Source organism: Manduca sexta, chromosome 23 (genome assembly GCF_014839805.1).
Source record: "Manduca sexta isolate Smith_Timp_Sample1 chromosome 23, JHU_Msex_v1.0, whole genome shotgun sequence".
NCBI lineage: Eukaryota > Metazoa > Arthropoda > Insecta > Lepidoptera > Sphingidae > Manduca > Manduca sexta.
This window is the reverse complement of record NC_051137.1, coordinates 14,335,070-14,352,685: the sequence shown is the minus strand read 5'-3', so window position 1 is coordinate 14,352,685 and position 17,616 is coordinate 14,335,070. Positions and strand designations below refer to the sequence as shown.

Below are 17,616 nucleotides of genomic sequence, written 5' to 3'. Positions count from 1 at the left end.
AGATGTCATTTAAATACACTAAGAAATTCCAAATAAAGTCACCAGATAAAGTCAGAAATATGAGTCATCAGCAAAATTTTGATAATTGAGATTCTCATTAAACTTCATCAAAATCTGTAATCGAAAAGGATCACACCGCACGTGTTAAACTATAACCATCACAAACTAGAAGATTTACTTACGTTGTTATGATATTCAGATCACAGCAATTCTTTCGTGTATCGAACCCGCGACCCTACGAAGCTCATCTGCCGCACGTCACTGTGACGTAGTCATTTTTGCAGAACCGTAACATTTAGACGACCTATATTTCCTGGCACTCGCCGTGATCTTACTTAACGCTGGCTTGTTTCCAGTAGTCATTACGTATTTATTTGGATATTCTAAAGTTTTTGGTTTTGTTATTTTATATAGGTAAATTTATTACACACTATTCTATCAAAAGAAATGCGGCGATAGTTTAGTTGGGTGTGGAACGGACTGCCAAGGACACACACCTCCGATCTTTCTAAAATCATGTGTGTATTCTTTGTGAATTTATCGTTCGGTTTAACGGTGAAGGAAAACATCGTGAGGAAACCTGCACATCTGAGAAGTTCTCTATAGGAATTTCGAAGGTGTGTGATGTCTACCAATCCGCACTAGGCCAGCGTGGTGGACTAAGGCCTAATCCCTTTCAGTAGTAGAGGAGGCCCGTGCTCAGCAGTAGGCAAGTATACAATACAGGGCCGATATTATTATTATTATTTTATTCCATCAAAAGCAATTATTAATAAATAATTTGCACTAACAACAAACAGCAGTCGGAAATAAGACGTTATTAAATGACGTCACATACATAACATGTGACGTTAGTAGTAGTAAGAATAGAAAGTGCGACAGAGATAGACAGTGCCACATCAAACCCTATGAAGTTTATTATAGTGAATAAAAAAGAATTGTTCATTCGGAGACAAAAGTTAGACGACGAATTTGTTCAGCTACCTTTGCGATTGGCTGTACATTTGACACACACTTTATTTTATCTCAAAGGGGTTTGTAGGCACTACTGATACAAAAAATATCTTCAGAACATACTTGTAATTCTTGGCAATAAATAAAATAAAAAAAAGTACAGCTCCGTCATAAAAATTACGAAAACCACGTGCGTAAACATCCGCTAAAATTATTTTAGGAAAAGCCGTATAAAAGCTTGAATACGTAAACCTTAGGTACCTATATTTATTCCTGAAACTTTGCAAAGAAAATTTCACAAGAAGCTAAACGTGTTCAATTCAAAACAATCTCTTTGTCATGTTTTTATGAGGAAATTGTATGCGAAATCAAAATAAAACAGCCAAAGCTCTATTGTTACACGTAATATACATACTTGTATCTTAGTTATAAAGAATTGAGGACCAGAGACGTGGCTTCAAATCTCAAGTAGGTAAAGCAAAAACTATATCGAAAGAAATAACAAAATATAAATTCTAACACTATTTCTTCTACGTCCTTAAAACATATATACAAAGGATTCATGCAAATATTGAAGTAACTTTTGTATACGCTGGTGGTGAATATATTTTATATGCACCCGGATATCGAACACACGGTGAAAGTAAAGTTTCTTTAACCGTAAAACCCGCCGTAGCAGCCCACGTAAGTGTCTCGTTCCGCCATCAGCCTCTGTAAGCCCGGTTCTAACAAGCCAACATAATTGTGTCGACTGCCAAGTGGTAATCATCTCTCGTCAGTTGACATTCTATTGGACTTAACTTCAATGTTTACTGGCTGTTTAGTTTTAATGTACCCAAAACTTAAAGGCCTGTGTATCTCAATAAACATTACTATTTCTTGAACTACATTATAGTTATGCCACCATTAGTTGGATCTCGCATATTGAAAAGTAATTGATATTCTAGCATCATAGTGGATGACGTCACCAGAGTAAAACTAATCCCATCGCTACACGCTTGCACATTGAACCGTATCTCACATTGGTGAGGTCATAGCATTTGCTTAGTACTTTAACGCGTCGGTACGCCGGCGGGCAAATTTCAAAACTATGTAGTCTCGTATTACCTGTGATTTAAGTGCTGTTGAGTACAGACGAATAGCCACGAATACGAGTGTGATTGCTTATTCGGGTGTATTCGTTATCCATCATTCATATGCATATTCGTGCAAGAATTATTTGCTAAGTTGAGATGACAAATAGCTGCAAAACTTTACAAACGTTTGTTACTGTATCAAAATTTACATAAGTGTACAGCCCATAACATATCTACAGTTTACTACAAAGATAATAACAAATTGCCGTTGGTTGATACTAAATTAATAAAAAAGCTACATAAATAGCAAAAACCATAGTAATACATATTATGAGAAAATAGATAATAATATTGGCAAAGACTAAAGTAATACATAATATAAGAATTGAGAAGATAGATAATATAAACAACGAATGCATAAAACATCATTAAATGTTCATTTGCTACAAGTTTAATTATTATATTAAGTAATGTTAACATTATAGCCAGTGTAACTACTGGACATAATGAGACTTAACATCTCATGTCTCAGGATGGCGAGCGCAGTGGAATACCAAACAATACTTTGTAATTATTAACTGTAAGGTGTTGGATGGTGCCTCTACTGTTTATGGGCGGTCGTATCGCTTACCATTAGACGAACGACAAGTTCTTCTCGTCATTTAAAGCAATAAAAAACATTCGCATCACGTGTGATTAATATGCCTTTTTTAATTATTTATAGAGAGAGACAGTAAATCTACATCTGAAAAGTGTAAATTGTACAACGAGAAAATTCGTCTGATAGGTATTCGTTAACCAGCGTCGGTATGGCTGAATTGAGTTTCGAAAAAATGCATAGGTTCTAGTGCCTCCATGTTGAGAATGGTTGGCTTCTGAAACGAAACTAACTGTTCTCATAAAGTCGATGTCATTATTACAAATATTTATAACAACACAGCCTGAACAAGTATAAGTCTGGAGTGTCGATAAAGTTGTTTGTATTTATTAAGAACTTGGTTATATGTTGATCGCCCACGTCCGCCCTCTTTGTAGTACATACGAGTTATTCGACGATAGACTAAATTAGATTAAGTTCTGGTGTATATATCACATTACAACGTAAGCTCACGCTTGCAAACCCGAGGAGGTAGCATTTAGTGAATTTGTAGTTTGTCAAGAATTTTCCATCTTAATATTGCACATGACAATCCCTCGTGAAAGACTGACTTTGCAGTGTGCACTTTTTTAAAATTAAATACAGCATAAGTATTAATCCAGATCATACTCTATTTACATGCCAAATTCCGTCTAAATTAGTTCAGTGTTTTCTGATTTTACTTCCAACAACTTGTCCAAATTTTTTCACAAACTTTCATATAAATATATTAATAAAAAGTAAAATAAAAATATCTGTTTTCATACCCCCGTTAAACTTACAAAATACGGCATAAATAAGAATTTGTTCTCTCACGTAGCCTCACGTAGCGATCCCTTTGTAGATACATAAACCTGAATAGTGTACAGAAAGCTTAAACGTCAAGAAGATTGATACGCGCTACTATAAACCCACTATTAAAGAGGCGCCCCTATTCAATACGTCTTACACACAAATTGATACGGTATAGCGTCTTAACTTGCTATGTGTGCCTTTTTTCTTTTTAGGGTTCTGTAGAGAAGGAATGCCAATGGGACTCTGGTACTAAAATTTAAGTCTCTCATATGTGTGAGTCCGCCTGGGTAGCTACCACCCCAATGTCTGTTTCTGCCGCTAAGCAGCAGCGTGTAGTCACTGTTGGGTTCAAGACATTGTACTTTGTAGAAGGACATTGTAGTAAGTGTAACTACTAAACATAATATGGCTTAATGGCTATGGCTCAATGCAGATCCACGTCCTCCCTGCCATTCTATTCATTAATTTCGTTGTAGTTTATGACATATTAGTGTTCCCTAACGAGGGTTAGGGAACACTAATATGTCATAAACTACTACGAAATTATGTTGACGAGAGTCAAGCGTCACCAATTGTAGTGATAAGATGCATGCTGATCATGGGTCACAGGTGTTGCTGTGGCGAGCGAGAGGGATAGTATTTTACATACATACATAGTATCACGCCTCTATTCCATAGGGGTAGGTAGAGACTATGGATTGCCACTTTCCACGATTCTGGCATACTTCTCGCGCTTCCTCCACCTTCATTAATCTTATCATGCATTCCCACCGGTTCCGGATACTTTTAACCTGGTCTTTACTGAGAATATCAGATATCTGACATTCGAAGGTTCGGTGCGGTCGACCCCTACCGGCTCTTCCATCCACATTCGTGTATAGTAGATAGAGTAGATAGTGTTTTACCTCTATGATATCATTATATCGGCTTGTCCTACACATGTTGACCCCGGCGCGGCCACTGATTCAAAAATCTGGTGACTTGTCATTGTCGAATTATTGATTGACTAGTACGCAAGAAAAACCGCGTGTAACTAGTGTGATGAATGTTCTGATACGTGACTTGCAATATTTTAGATCTAGGACAGTCTGTTATCTATACTTAATCATTTGTGACTCGTCTTAACGAGTCTAGTTCAGTGAAAATTATACATATTGTCGTCTAAACGTTTTGAAATATTTATCACTAGCTTTTGCCCGCGGCTATGCCTGTGTGGTAAAGTTTTTCCGGCATATTCTCCCTGAATAAGAAACTTATAGTACTCAGGAGTAATGCAGCTTTCTATTAGTAAAAGAATTTTCTAAATCGGTTCAGTAGTTTCAGAGCTTAGCCCCTACAAACCAACAAAGTTGCTTTTGCTCTTTATAATATTAGTGTAGATAGATCAAGCTACTAATTAAACAAATACACTTGGTGGTACTTAAGTGATCACCAGCGAATACAGATCACAGAATTATGAACTTTTATGAAAGAATTTAACATAACAATGATCGAAAAATTTCAATGACCATTCAAAGTACCAGCAAATTGACACTTTATGTTACTTTTCTCGGACTGGCACTGTTATCATCAAGTCCTTCCACACCGCAGACGAAAATTTCTACAACATATAATAATATCAGTCCTGTATACACTGTCCCGCTGCTGGGCACGGACCTTCTCCACTACGGAGAGGGATTAGACCTTAGTCTACCATACTGGCCTAATGCGGATTGGCAGACTTCACACAAAATTCCTATTAAGAACTTCTTCGGTATGCAGAATTCCGCACGATGTTTTACTTCACCCAAAACAAACGATAATTCACAAAGAATACACACATAATGTTAAAAAAGCCTGAGATGTGTGCCCTTGGGATATGAACCAGCGGACATTCGTCTCAGCAGTTTGTTCCACATTCAATTAGGCTATCGCTACTATTCTAAAACATAGTTCTACAATTAAGTACAATAATACAATAGACAATTGTTCAGAAGAGAAATTGCTAAAATTATTTCAACCCAATCCGCCCACGTTCATATCAGACGCGTGTCTGCACTTGTCACTAACACCCACCAGGTACAGGTGTCTAAGTTTTGAGAAATCGTTGTATATTTTAAACACGTATTTATTAATTACAGGAAAATAGTTTCTATTTAATGAATTTAAGAGTTATTTTGTAACGTGCACCAAGCTTGTTGGACTAATATCTACCTTGCCTAGCATTGAGATAATACCAATCTAGCAAAAAAAGAGTTTTTTCAATGAAAGTGGGAAGTTTTAATAAATACCTAAAAGAGTAGTGACCATTGCAAATAGAATGGTATTTTAAATCAGAGTTATGCTTTGCTATTTAAAGTCTCCAGGCAGGCTTGTAGTTTCTATTAAGTCTATTTTATGATTCTTGAGGATATCTATCCTACTTTAATAGATGCTTTAATATCAATCAATGTGCATAAGTTATTAAAATAGCTCACAGTAAAAATGCAGTCTTAAAATAAATCGGTGTCGTTCTTGTAATAATATGCATAAAATATTCAGAGGCACAAAATGCTTCAGCCGCGAGTGAATAAAGCTGCAATGTGCATTGATATACAAATTTATGTATGACCTCGTACTTACCTCGTATAAAATCATGTCAAGAGTCGTGTCGCTCACTTGTTGCACTATTTTCAAACTAATTATTGCGTTACTGAACTAACTTTATTTATTCAAAAATAAAGGATACAATCAATGTATCACTCTTTACTTTTTCCTCTTACGTTTTAATTTTCAACATTAACAACACAACACTAGCCACTGCAGATGTTAGTATAAAAAATATTTTGTGTAATACCCAACGTGCCAGAATTTTTCTGAGAAATTATAAACAAAAGTGCATTCTACAGCACTTTTAATTTGAAAATGGAACTCTCTGGTGTATTTCCCTTGTGTTTTAATTTATGATTCGGTGATAGACAATGTGATATTTTGTTTTCATTAATTTAGCACGCAGGCGTGCGTGAGTAAGGTTCACACGGTACTAAGGCGACGGAGCGCCCTGCGTAGCCACCTCAGGCGCGCTGGGCGGGTGGAGACACAGATTAATCCACTTACAATTTTCAATAACGTTCTCTGTCATTTGTAATTTTATTCCCAAACGTAATTACTCTGTTTTGTCTTGCTGAAATGCCGTTTACTATGTTCAAAAGCTTCCGTCGCCTTTTCTTAACACAATTTTGTTAATAATTACAAACCGAAAACAAACTCCTTAACGATTTCTCAATTATTTTTGTTTTGGAATAGAATGAACTAATTTTGAACCACTTATATGACTTCTAACAATGTCTGAGGTGCCGAAGATTCGGAGGTGAGTGACCTGGCAGCGTCTTGAACGTCTCGTCCTCTGAAGGCTGCCTACACGTGGCGATTGACTTGAAACATTCAGCTTTCGACAGCCAGCATTGAACCTAACATGTGCGATATTTATTCAAATCCCTTTCTTACCTTATTGTAAAATTGTGCCATGTAAGATTAATGCAATTGATTACGCAACAAGCGTGTTATTTTTTACTTCATATTGAGCAGTAACCGAATATAAGTTACGAATGGTCGATGTAAATCAGTTGATACACATGAACTGAGAATGCGCGTAATCTTGGCATATTGTCTTTCTACTCGTAACTGTTTACGTTTATTGTACTCGACGTTATTAAATTTTCGTCTAATGAAATCAACTTTAGCTTAACATAATGGAATTTTGTGAACGTTTTGAAAAATTAACAATGAGTTTCAGTTTAAATAAGATTACCCATTACCCTTTAAGAGTTAGAGACTATAATCCATACTTATAAATACGAAAATAATTTCATCTAAGTATATATTCGTTACGTTTACAATGTTGTACCGCTGAATCGATTTTGATGAAATTTAATATCGAGATAATTTAAAATCTTGCGAAGAACATGGACTACTTTTAACTCAGGAAAATAAATAGGGGGACTACTATACCGTAAAAACTTTGACATACGGGAAAAGTGGCGAGCAAAAACTAGTACATCCATAAATCAAGCTTGTTTTTTGTCTTCTAATGTAATGAGATAGCCTATGGCTCCATAGGCCACAAATTCTAAATATTAATAAATCAAAAGTAAAAGGCAAAGAAAGAATATGCTGTCTAACTATTGTGACGTGTTCAGCTGGCGATGATCGGCGAACCAGCACGGCGTGACCTCGTGGTGCACGCTCTACAAGTGCGCGGGAGGAATTGTTTACGCGGTAGACAGATTTCTGTAGACTATTTTTAGATAAGTTAAAAATCTGTACTCCGAACGTATGACCAATACAGACATTATAATTCTCCTGTCAGTTATCGCAAAATTGGAACGGTACAGTGCTGGCACTAGGTATTTGGCGACAGAAATTATTCTAGTTAGGGTAAGCAAGGTTGCAAATAGGGCATTTTCATTACGCCATGTGTGTTCTATCCTATGATGTGACACGGGCCGAGTCTTTCGCCATATCGGACACAAATACCAGACTCCATTATAACACGGAGCAGGAAAATCTCTATCACTTTGACTGACCCGGAAATCGAACCCACACTGTTGTCGTACCGCGCACATATTAGTTAAGATACAATTCCATTTCGTATTCCAACGTAAATTTACTTTAGATTGTCGAAATACCAAGAAGATGGCAAAAAAATACTTTTCTCTGAAATCCCTCCGTACATAAAATAAAACGATTTAAATTTGTTAATAATAAACCTAAATCTTTATTTTGCAATTACTTTTTCTTTTACAGCTTTTAGAAGTCCATTGCTGAACATACGCTTCCACTGAAGATTTCCACACGAACCTGCTAGAAGCGGTACGTCGTACCTATCAAGATCTTCTATAAATATAATATGAACAACTATTGATAGGTAGGTAGCAAGCGAAGAAAATAGGAACGATTGGGACAGGTTAAGGAAAGAGTAAACTAGAAGACCAAATTAATATACGGGAAACTCGTAATGCTGTTCCTATAAAAATTCCTGTGGGAAGTAGGGACATTGAAGGTTTAGCTCACTAGCCTTTTAATGGCATTCAGAAACCACAACAAACAAAACAAACTAATCTCTATTATCTTTAAACTTATTTTTAGACATCTTTAAACTAAGCCCCCTAATGAACAGATTTTCTATACACAAGCAATGGAAAAATGAATAAAAGCGTTTGAAGTGCGGGTAATCCGACCGCGCCGATGGTCTCGTGCTAGTGAAGCCGCGGCCACGAGACCTTCAAATCCAATTATTGCACAAAACGTGCTCCATACAAACGGATTACGATATATGCGCAGTTTCCGTGATTCATGGAGCTCTGCTGAACATTGTGATGAGTTTTTTTATTTTTAAACAGAAATAGGGCCGCCGCTGTTTATCTGCCACATTTTATTAATTTACTTATAATCTTGAAAATAGACAAAGGAAAACTAGCGTATCCATTTATTATTTTGATAACTGAAGCACTGATATGGGTATCTAACTCTTAACCCAGGGTCCAGAGAGTAGCCAAGCAGCAAATTGGGAAGGTAGGCCCTATACTTGAATGTAAATAGGTACCAGTTATATACAATAGTACTTATCTACTTGTGTTAAATCTAGACGGAGCCAGCCTCCCCGACCTCTCACGCCCAGAGTTCGCTGATGAAATAAAAAATTATAATGTGAGCGCAGTTCAACACGACTCTAAGGTCTTAGGTTCGAATCCCAGGTCGGGTTAAGTGATACTGGATTTTTTGCTCAGTTTTTTTTTAATCTTAATTATTATCGTTACCTAATACTTAGAAGTTAAGTTTTCAAAGATGTTGATACCTTTAGTAAGTACCTACATTTATGTATGAATTTTGACAACCAAAGTTTAACAATTTTACACGCTGTAATTTGTAAGAAGTAGGGCGCTGGGCGCATACAACGCGCGGCTGCAGCACGGCGATCAAATTATTAATTATCTTAATAGAATTGTCATAAAATCATTATTATTTGTAATGCTACAAATATACTAAAAATATTTTAGAATGAAAAGAGGAAAAAGACGCTTTATTAAAAAGAACGAAATTATGGAAAATAAACAAACTAAAACTTTATGGAACTTTTACGAAAGAAAAATTTCGTTTACCGTTTAGTTATTTTTAGACACCAACACTAATATTTTTACGGTTTGCAGCATTCATCCATCCGTCAAACTCAAGTCTGTCAAAGCAGTAAACAAGGAAACGCTATTTATTTGTTTTTCAACGAATATTTGTGAGAAAATAATCAATAAAATATCTAATAAACATAACACAAGCTTCTTAACACCGCATTAGATGACACTGGGACGTAAATACCAGCAATCTTTCGGGTAAATGCTTCGCCCTTGTAAACTCCCCTGCCGTTTAACGATGCATGTTGGACACTGTTACGGGTATAAATATTGCGAAATTGATTTTTCCCTATTTATAGGAATGCTGGGGACTCACGTAAGGTGTATTCTAGCCAGTCGAAGGTCGGCAGTCTGTCTGGTTGCTCGTCTTCAGTAAGTTTGCGATAGATTTGCATGCTCTATGATTCATACACTTTCCTTAAACGTAATGCATGCTTCGAATTGTTTAAGTTCCTTGGGGTTTAGTACTGTTATGTTTCGTTTGTTTGTCTGAGTCTATGGTGCATGTTGGGGCCAGTGGGTTGCATGTATTTTTCTTGTTTCATATTTTGTATGTATAAACAAATCATGTAAATAAATAATGCTACAGAATATGAAACTTAAATACCTACCTCAAAGTCTACATTTGTGAATAAAAGTATTTATATAACTGAACCAATAATACCTTTAGGACTTTAAGTATATGCTGAAGTGTCATTTGGACCAAAATGTATTAATGAGGAACACAATAAAATTATCAGATAGACAATTTTATATCTGTATATCCTGTCCCACTGCTGGGCACGAGCCTCCTCTACTACTAAGAGGGATTATGTCTTAGTCCACCACGCTGGCCTAGTGCAGATTGGTAATCTTCACACACCTTCCAAATTCCAAAGAGAACTTCTCACATGTGCTGGTTTCCTCACAATATTTTTCTTCACCATTAAAGCAAGCAATAATATAAAATTTTTTATATCCATAAGATTATAAAATTCTTGATAATAATCATTTGAAACTAAATATTATCAATGAATTTTAAGCACTGGATAGCAATTTTTTTTTCATACTTTATCACATTACTGATTGACAAGCGCAAGTGAACTCTAATATTTAATCTATGCTATAACTATGGTAGCACGGTACACTTGTGACAATGGCAGCCAGACTTAAATCCTAAATCCTAGGTCAGGACAATATTTTAGATCCTACATATTAGATAATACGTTGTAGTAAATTTATTTACCTCAAATTACAATTTGAGCATTTATCAAGACAGTTAAAAAAAGTCTTTTAAAATATTAATTCGTAGGAAACAAACTATATCTTTCTCTAGATATAAATAAATATTCATAAATTAAACTTATGAAAATTTCATAAAATTTATAATGGAAGACTTTATAATAGAATACTTTGAGTGTGCCGGACCTCATATTTAACATAATAATATAGGGAATTTATTATTAAGTTATCAGCTTCTGTTTCAAAGAGATTTGGTTATAAAATATCTTGAAGTATGAGCAGAAATATGGAGAGACATAATCTTAACATATGAAAAAACTCGAACAAGGATAAAAAAAATAGGGCCTGGCATAGGTTAATTTGCATGTTTGTGGATATTGCTTGCACCACAAAAAGTCTAATTTGGCACTAAACATATTAATATAACTAAATAATATATATTTTTCATTGATGAGCCTGCTAAGGATGATGTGTCTGCAGAGGAATAGGGGGGAGCGGATCAAATCTCGTTCTGCAATCTACTTCTGTGTTTTAAAACATATTTGTTTTTGTCTGAGTCTTGTCTGAATAATGTCTCTCATAATATCTTTGACACAAAATATATCTTACTGTAGAATCTATGCCATATGCAGCTGTGGGGTGTTCATATATGTGATACTAAAGAAAGCTTTAAAAAAATATATTCAATAGCCTATTAAGCTTACTATCTAGACAAGTATATGGCAGTATTTAAATAGTTATATATAAAATTATTTTGGCAAAATATACAAGACTTTTCATTATAATACAAACTCCGTTCCATAAACATGTGTCTATAATTTTTATTGTGTTATTTATATGCTTTCTCATTCATACAACATAGCTCCATGCTGTGATATATGGCTACACTTTAAACACATAAAAAAGAATACAAATTATGTATAAATGTAATCTAACATGTTATCTTAGTTAACATTCACGTAGCACACTGATACCCACACTTGGCGCACCAGTATAACAGGCTGACTGAAACTATTTTCAAGAGATATTTTAAATCATATTGTAAAGATGGGCTTAAACACCTAAAACCAGGTTTATTTTTCTATATATTAATAGGATATCCTATAGATTTCTAGTTGTACTTAATATAATTTTGTGTAATATGTTCCATATGTATTTATATCGTCATAAGTGTAAGTGAAACTATGCCAAGTATTTGTAAAATAAAAGAATATTTCATATGTGAAGTAAATGCTTCATACCCATTATTAAGCACATTCTACATGGAGTACTGTAAGACATAATTAAAGTTCATATAGAGGAGTGCATTAATAATTTATGTATATGTGTTACAAATATCTTATTTATTTGTACAACCAACAAACCATACACGATACATATCTATTTGTAACATGAAACAATAAGTAATTGCTGCAGCATATTACATAAAAAACATCTAGCCACAGCATAAGTGTACATTCCAAATATAAGACTGAATATAAAACTAGATTTATTAAATTCCACGGTCCAATTTGACCACTAGACAAGTTAGTTTAGAAAAATGTTCCTTAAAGTAATCTGCAATCAATCTATAGTAATGTTTAACCCCCTAGATATCGCTCTGCGACATGATCGAGCCGCCAGACTACGAGGAGGTGTGCGACCGGCTGATGGGCCCGCGCGACCCGCTCGCTTACCCGCCCAACGACATCGAGCTCAGCTGTGTGCCGCGCCGCATCAGGACTCGCCAGCACATCCTGCCTGACGAGGACCTGTGAGTATGGGGAACATGGGATATGGGATTTGTTAAAGTATTATGTGACGTTAAGCTATGTGTATAAGGGTTGTTTCTCTTATTCACATTCATTTCTTAGTTTAAAAGTTAGTTATCGTGGAAAAGTATTGACATACTCTACACATTGGAGTGTTATTGTTAATTCTAATTTAAATAAATGTGCATTACACACATTCACCTTAAAAATAGCTCGAATACTCACAAACACAGCACATATTTTCCAAAAGATGGATTTTGAATAGAATGTCGACTGACAGAGATGATCACCCCTCGGCAGTCGATACAATTATGCAGGCTGATCCCGGAATTCGACATACTTCCGTGGGTCACTATGGCAGGTTTAAATACCTTATGTACGATGGTTGCTATCAGGACGTATATAATTCAACAACCTATCAATTCAATCCTCACTATTTTAATTTCCATCAGTACGAAAGCGCCGATGTTCGTGCGCGACTGCCTGCGATGCTACACTTCAGACTACACCGTAGTGGAGTACAAGTACAGAGCGTACTCGGGCTCGTCGTGCGGCCGGGAGCGGCTCGCGGAGAGGCTGGAGAAGCTGCAGGCGGGGCCGCGGCATCAGTACGAGATCGACGCTGAGCCGCACTCCACTTCCACTGAGGAGTTGGCGTCGCAGCAGGTGAGCTGATACTAATATACAGTGATAGGATTTATATCTTTGTTTCATATTTTCTAATAGAAGTAGTCTTCCACTCTATTAGACTAAGAATATGGTTACTCGTCGTAATATTTGGTTGGGTTACTTACTAAGCAATAGCGTGATTCATAATAGTGGGTATTTTGGGATTGAGACCGAAAACTTTTTGCAGTTGCTGACAATATCACAAATCCAAATATTTGACCCTAAACCTTAACCTAACCACGACTTAAATGACATTCACTATAAAAAAGACAAACATAAAAATAATACCAACGTTTCGTTCAATTCTAGTTCGAATCACAATCGCAACCGTCTAGTGGACGTCAGTCAGTGGCTTCAATATCCTCATCATCATCTTGCAATGAGACGCTCACCCCGCGCGGCTCCTGGGCGAGCCTGGACCTGCGCAGCTCCTCCTCCGACCCGCTACTGCCTGATCTGTTCGAAAGGAAACCGCAGGAGCAGATCGATGCTATTAATGAGGCTAGGAGGTGATGTTATTTCAGTATTAACTGTTGTTAAAGAATAACTTGCAATTTACTAAGTTTACATTCTTTTATCGATTAGATCGCTTTAATTTTATCGATCAAATATTTAAAATCGATTCTTTTTAAGTCATAGGAATCTTAAAAATAAAGCATAATATTCATCATTGGTTTTGTACAGGCTGGAGAACCGTTACAATGACCTGATGGGGTTGTACACTCCTTATCTGGATGAGGATGAGCCTGTGGAGCGGAGGCTGGCCGCCGAGATGCCCTGCGAGATCATGGGCCACAGAATCCTAGTTGTGTGCCATCAGCTCAAGTAATATAATTATTCATAAACTTTATCTGTAAAGTGAAAAAAGACAAAATCAGTATATGGAATTTTAAACTAAATCGCAGTGATGCAAGAACACTAGGTTCTATGTATCACTCCACTTCTATATGAAGATGCGTCTTTCAACTGACTGTTCTGCCTTGTTAGCGCAGAGGGTAGATGAACATGAGATTGGTTGCTGATAAGTATTTACCCGTTATCACCAAACAACTGCTGGATTTGTGCAATTCATTGCTTGCATTTAACGCCTAAAAATGGAGATTGCGAAACGAATTTGTCACGGTTCAAATGAGCTGGGTTTATATTAGATTTTCATAACATATCAATCCAGTGCCGGATTTATATTTTTTATGGGTGTACGCCATTTTACTTCCGCCGCCCCATGTAGGTAGGTTTATGTATGTATGTATGTTTCTAAAATACTTGATAATTCTCCATTTGTTTATATTATGGAAGGCACTAAAGTTAAAAAACGAATGATTAATTAAATCGAGTGAGCGTCCTCTGAAATCTGCCGCCCCTAAGAGGCTGAAGCCCATAGGTCGCGGCCTATACGGCCTATTTACAAGTCCAGGATTATACCAATCACTAACCTAAATAATGCCTTCCAGGCTAGAGCTGGACGTGGAACCCCTCTTCGCCTCGATGGCGCTGTACGACGCGCGTGAGAAGAAGAAGTTGTCAGAAAACTTCTACTTCAACCTGAACTCGGAGTGCACGCGTCAGATGCTCGCCGGTCACGTGACGCACACTGACATCTCCACGCTGAGTCGCAGTGCTGTGTTCGATGTGCAGGTTTGTGCGAAATGCATGTAGAAAAAAAACCTATAAAGCTCAGGAAAAAAATGCCCTAATAAGTTTCTGTTGACAGTGAATTTTTTTTATGTTTTTAGAATATTTTAATTCGATTTTTTTTTTAGAAATTTTTCTTACTTTATTAATTACTACACAGCTCAGGTAAAAAAGTTTCTGTAGACAGTGAAATCTTTTTATGTATTTAGAATATTTTAATTATAAGTTTTTTTTTCTAGAAATTACTTCTCAATTAATTATTTTGTAACAATAATCTTTTTGTTTTCAGAATCCGTCGCCTGATGTTTTTCTCGTGGTGAGGGTCGAAAAGGTTCTCCAGGGCGATGTGAACGAATGCGTCGAGCCCTACATCAGGGATGACAAGGTTTGTGTGATATCTCTTCCCTGTCATGTTGCTTTGCCCCGCGAGCCTAGAGTTGTAATGCAGAAATGACAATGTTTGTAATATATTGCTGTCAGAATCGCGAGAAGGTCCGTGCGTGCGCGCAGGCGGCGTGCTCGCGCCTGGGGAGGTACCGCATGCCGCTGGCCTGGAGCGCCGTGTCGCTGCTGCACATCCTCAGCGGCTCCAACAGCCTCGAGCGCGAGCACGAACGCGACGCGCTCGCGCCCAACACCAACACCAACACTAACAGCCTCGGTCAGTGACAGCACCCACGTACTTGATGCATTGTGAATAAAATAACCATAATGTTTGTTGTATTATATAAGTTAAAAATATCGAGGTCCCGTAACCTCGATAATTATCATTATATCGATATACTGGACGCATAATATCCATATTATGTGTTCAGTATATCGATATAATGAAACAAATATCGATTTATTTTTTCGATGAATCCACATTTTAAATTAGTGTAAATTTTGTCATTTTTATAGTCGGTATAATATTAACACTGCACGGTATACACCCAGTAAGGCATGTCGAAATAATTCCGCCATTTTTTCACCATTACCTTTAAATCACGTGTTACCATAAGTACAGTACGACTGTTGGTGGTTGGTCCGTAATGTGCGGGTGTTGCGCGCAGACCGCAAGGCGTCGTCGTCGAGCCTGGAGCAGCTGCGGCGGCGCGCGGGCGAGGTGGGCGGCTCGCTGACGCGCAAGGGCTCGGTGGAGCGCCGCGCCGCGCCGCACGCGCCGCACGCGCCGCACGCGCCGGACGACCTGGCGGCCGCGCTCATGGCCTTCAAGCCTATTGTCATCACCGTCACCAGCTTCTTTAAACAGGTGCATATAACAAATGTCACTATTATTTTAAACGTAGAGGTCCTAGAATCGATACTAATAGTTATTTAATCTCCAATGTATAATATCGATACTAAAAATCGATGCCGTGCCACAAGCAATGTATATGCCTATTGATCTTACCGGTTTGCTCGTGGACTTCAAGTCTATTGTATCATTGTTACCAGCTTCTTTGTACAGGGATAGCCAGTGATAGTCTATCGTCTTACTAAAAGTTCAAGTGTTCGAAATATCAATATCGATAATTGCTTATTGAAATTATTTGGTGCTCGACATCATGGTGTCGATGTTGAAAATTTTACAGAATAATATAGAATTTTTATAAATCGATTATCAAATTAAAATAGAAATTGACGTTACGTATTTTTAAAATTAACCAATAAATACTTAGAATAGAAATATCAAATGTAGAATGTGTTTTAAACATTGATAATTTTTTCGATATTTTTCAAAAAAAAATTGTTTATAGGAAACAGACAAACTCCGCGACGAGGATCTCTATAAGTTCCTGGCTGAGATCAAGAGACCCAGCTCAGCTCCCAAGAAGCTGAAGTGCATCCCCGGCACACTGAAGATCGAAGTGTCGCCGTGTCCTGACGAGATCAAGAACGGTCTCACTCCGGAGTTGGCTAAACTGAATCCTTATGGAGGTAGCGCTTTTGTTATTTAATAAAAAAAAATCACTCAATAAAAAGTAACTTGTACAACAAAACAATAATTTTGTATTCGTTTTTTATAAAATCTATCTATACTATTATATAAAGCTGAAGAGTTTGTTTGTTTAATTGTTTGTTTGTTTGTTTGTTTGTTTGTTTGTTTGTTTGAACGCGCTAATCTCAGGAACTACCGGTCCAAACTGAAAAATTCTTTTTGCGTTGGATAGCCCTTTGTTCGTGGAGTGCTATAGGCTATATATCATCACGCTATACCCAATAGGAGCGGGGCAGTAATGGCTAATCTCAGGAACTACCGGTCCAAACTGAAAAATTCGTTTTGCGTTGGATAGCCCTTTATTCGTGGAGTGCTATAGGCTATATATCATCATGCTATGACCAATAGGAGCGGAGCAGTAATGAAACATGTTGCAAAAACGGGGAAAATTATGAGTTTTGAGAGCTTCCGTTGCCTGCGCTGCGTAAACGGTTAAAGTTATGCAATAATGATGTATGACGGGATTGTTTCACTTAAAAAGTTCTAAATAATATAACAAAGTCCCCCGCTGCATCTGTCTGCCTTAACGTGTTAAACTCAAAAACTACCCAACGTATTAGGATAAAATTTGGTATGGAGACAGTTTGAGACCATGGGAAGAACATAGGCTCCCGGGAAACTACTACTTTTATAATGGAAAACTTTAGCCTGAAAAACTTTATAACGCGGGCGGAGCCGCGGGCAAAAGCTAGTATTTAAATATATAGCTGTTTTATACGTGTAGAATGGGTCGTTTTCATCGGGCTGGTATCAT

At 37.0% G+C, this 17,616-nt stretch overlaps 2 protein-coding genes across 2 annotated transcripts in view; one reads left to right on the top strand and one right to left on the bottom strand.

Moving 5' to 3' along the window:
• The window catches only part of LOC115445976 (dual specificity tyrosine-phosphorylation-regulated kinase 2), a 71,882-nt gene extending 65,435 nt beyond the window's left edge, over positions 1-6,447 (bottom strand). The window contains exon 1 of the mRNA XM_030172502.1: positions 6,064-6,447. Coding sequence (XP_030028362.1) covers positions 6,064-6,078 — 15 coding nt within the window. The 5' untranslated portion in view covers positions 6,079-6,447. The remainder of the gene's footprint in view (positions 1-6,063) is intronic.
• A 3,186-nt stretch (positions 6,448-9,633) lies between these two features.
• Positions 9,634-17,616, top strand: part of LOC115445977 (dedicator of cytokinesis protein 7) — a 47,563-nt gene continuing 39,580 nt past the window's right edge. The window contains 11 exon segments of the mRNA XM_037441705.1: positions 9,634-9,806; positions 9,908-9,980; positions 12,422-12,582; positions 13,033-13,246; positions 13,559-13,758; positions 13,934-14,074; positions 14,701-14,884; positions 15,171-15,266; positions 15,362-15,542; positions 15,934-16,133; positions 16,621-16,801. Coding sequence (XP_037297602.1) covers positions 9,772-9,806; positions 9,908-9,980; positions 12,422-12,582; positions 13,033-13,246; positions 13,559-13,758; positions 13,934-14,074; positions 14,701-14,884; positions 15,171-15,266; positions 15,362-15,542; positions 15,934-16,133; positions 16,621-16,801 — 1,666 coding nt within the window. The 5' untranslated portion in view covers positions 9,634-9,771.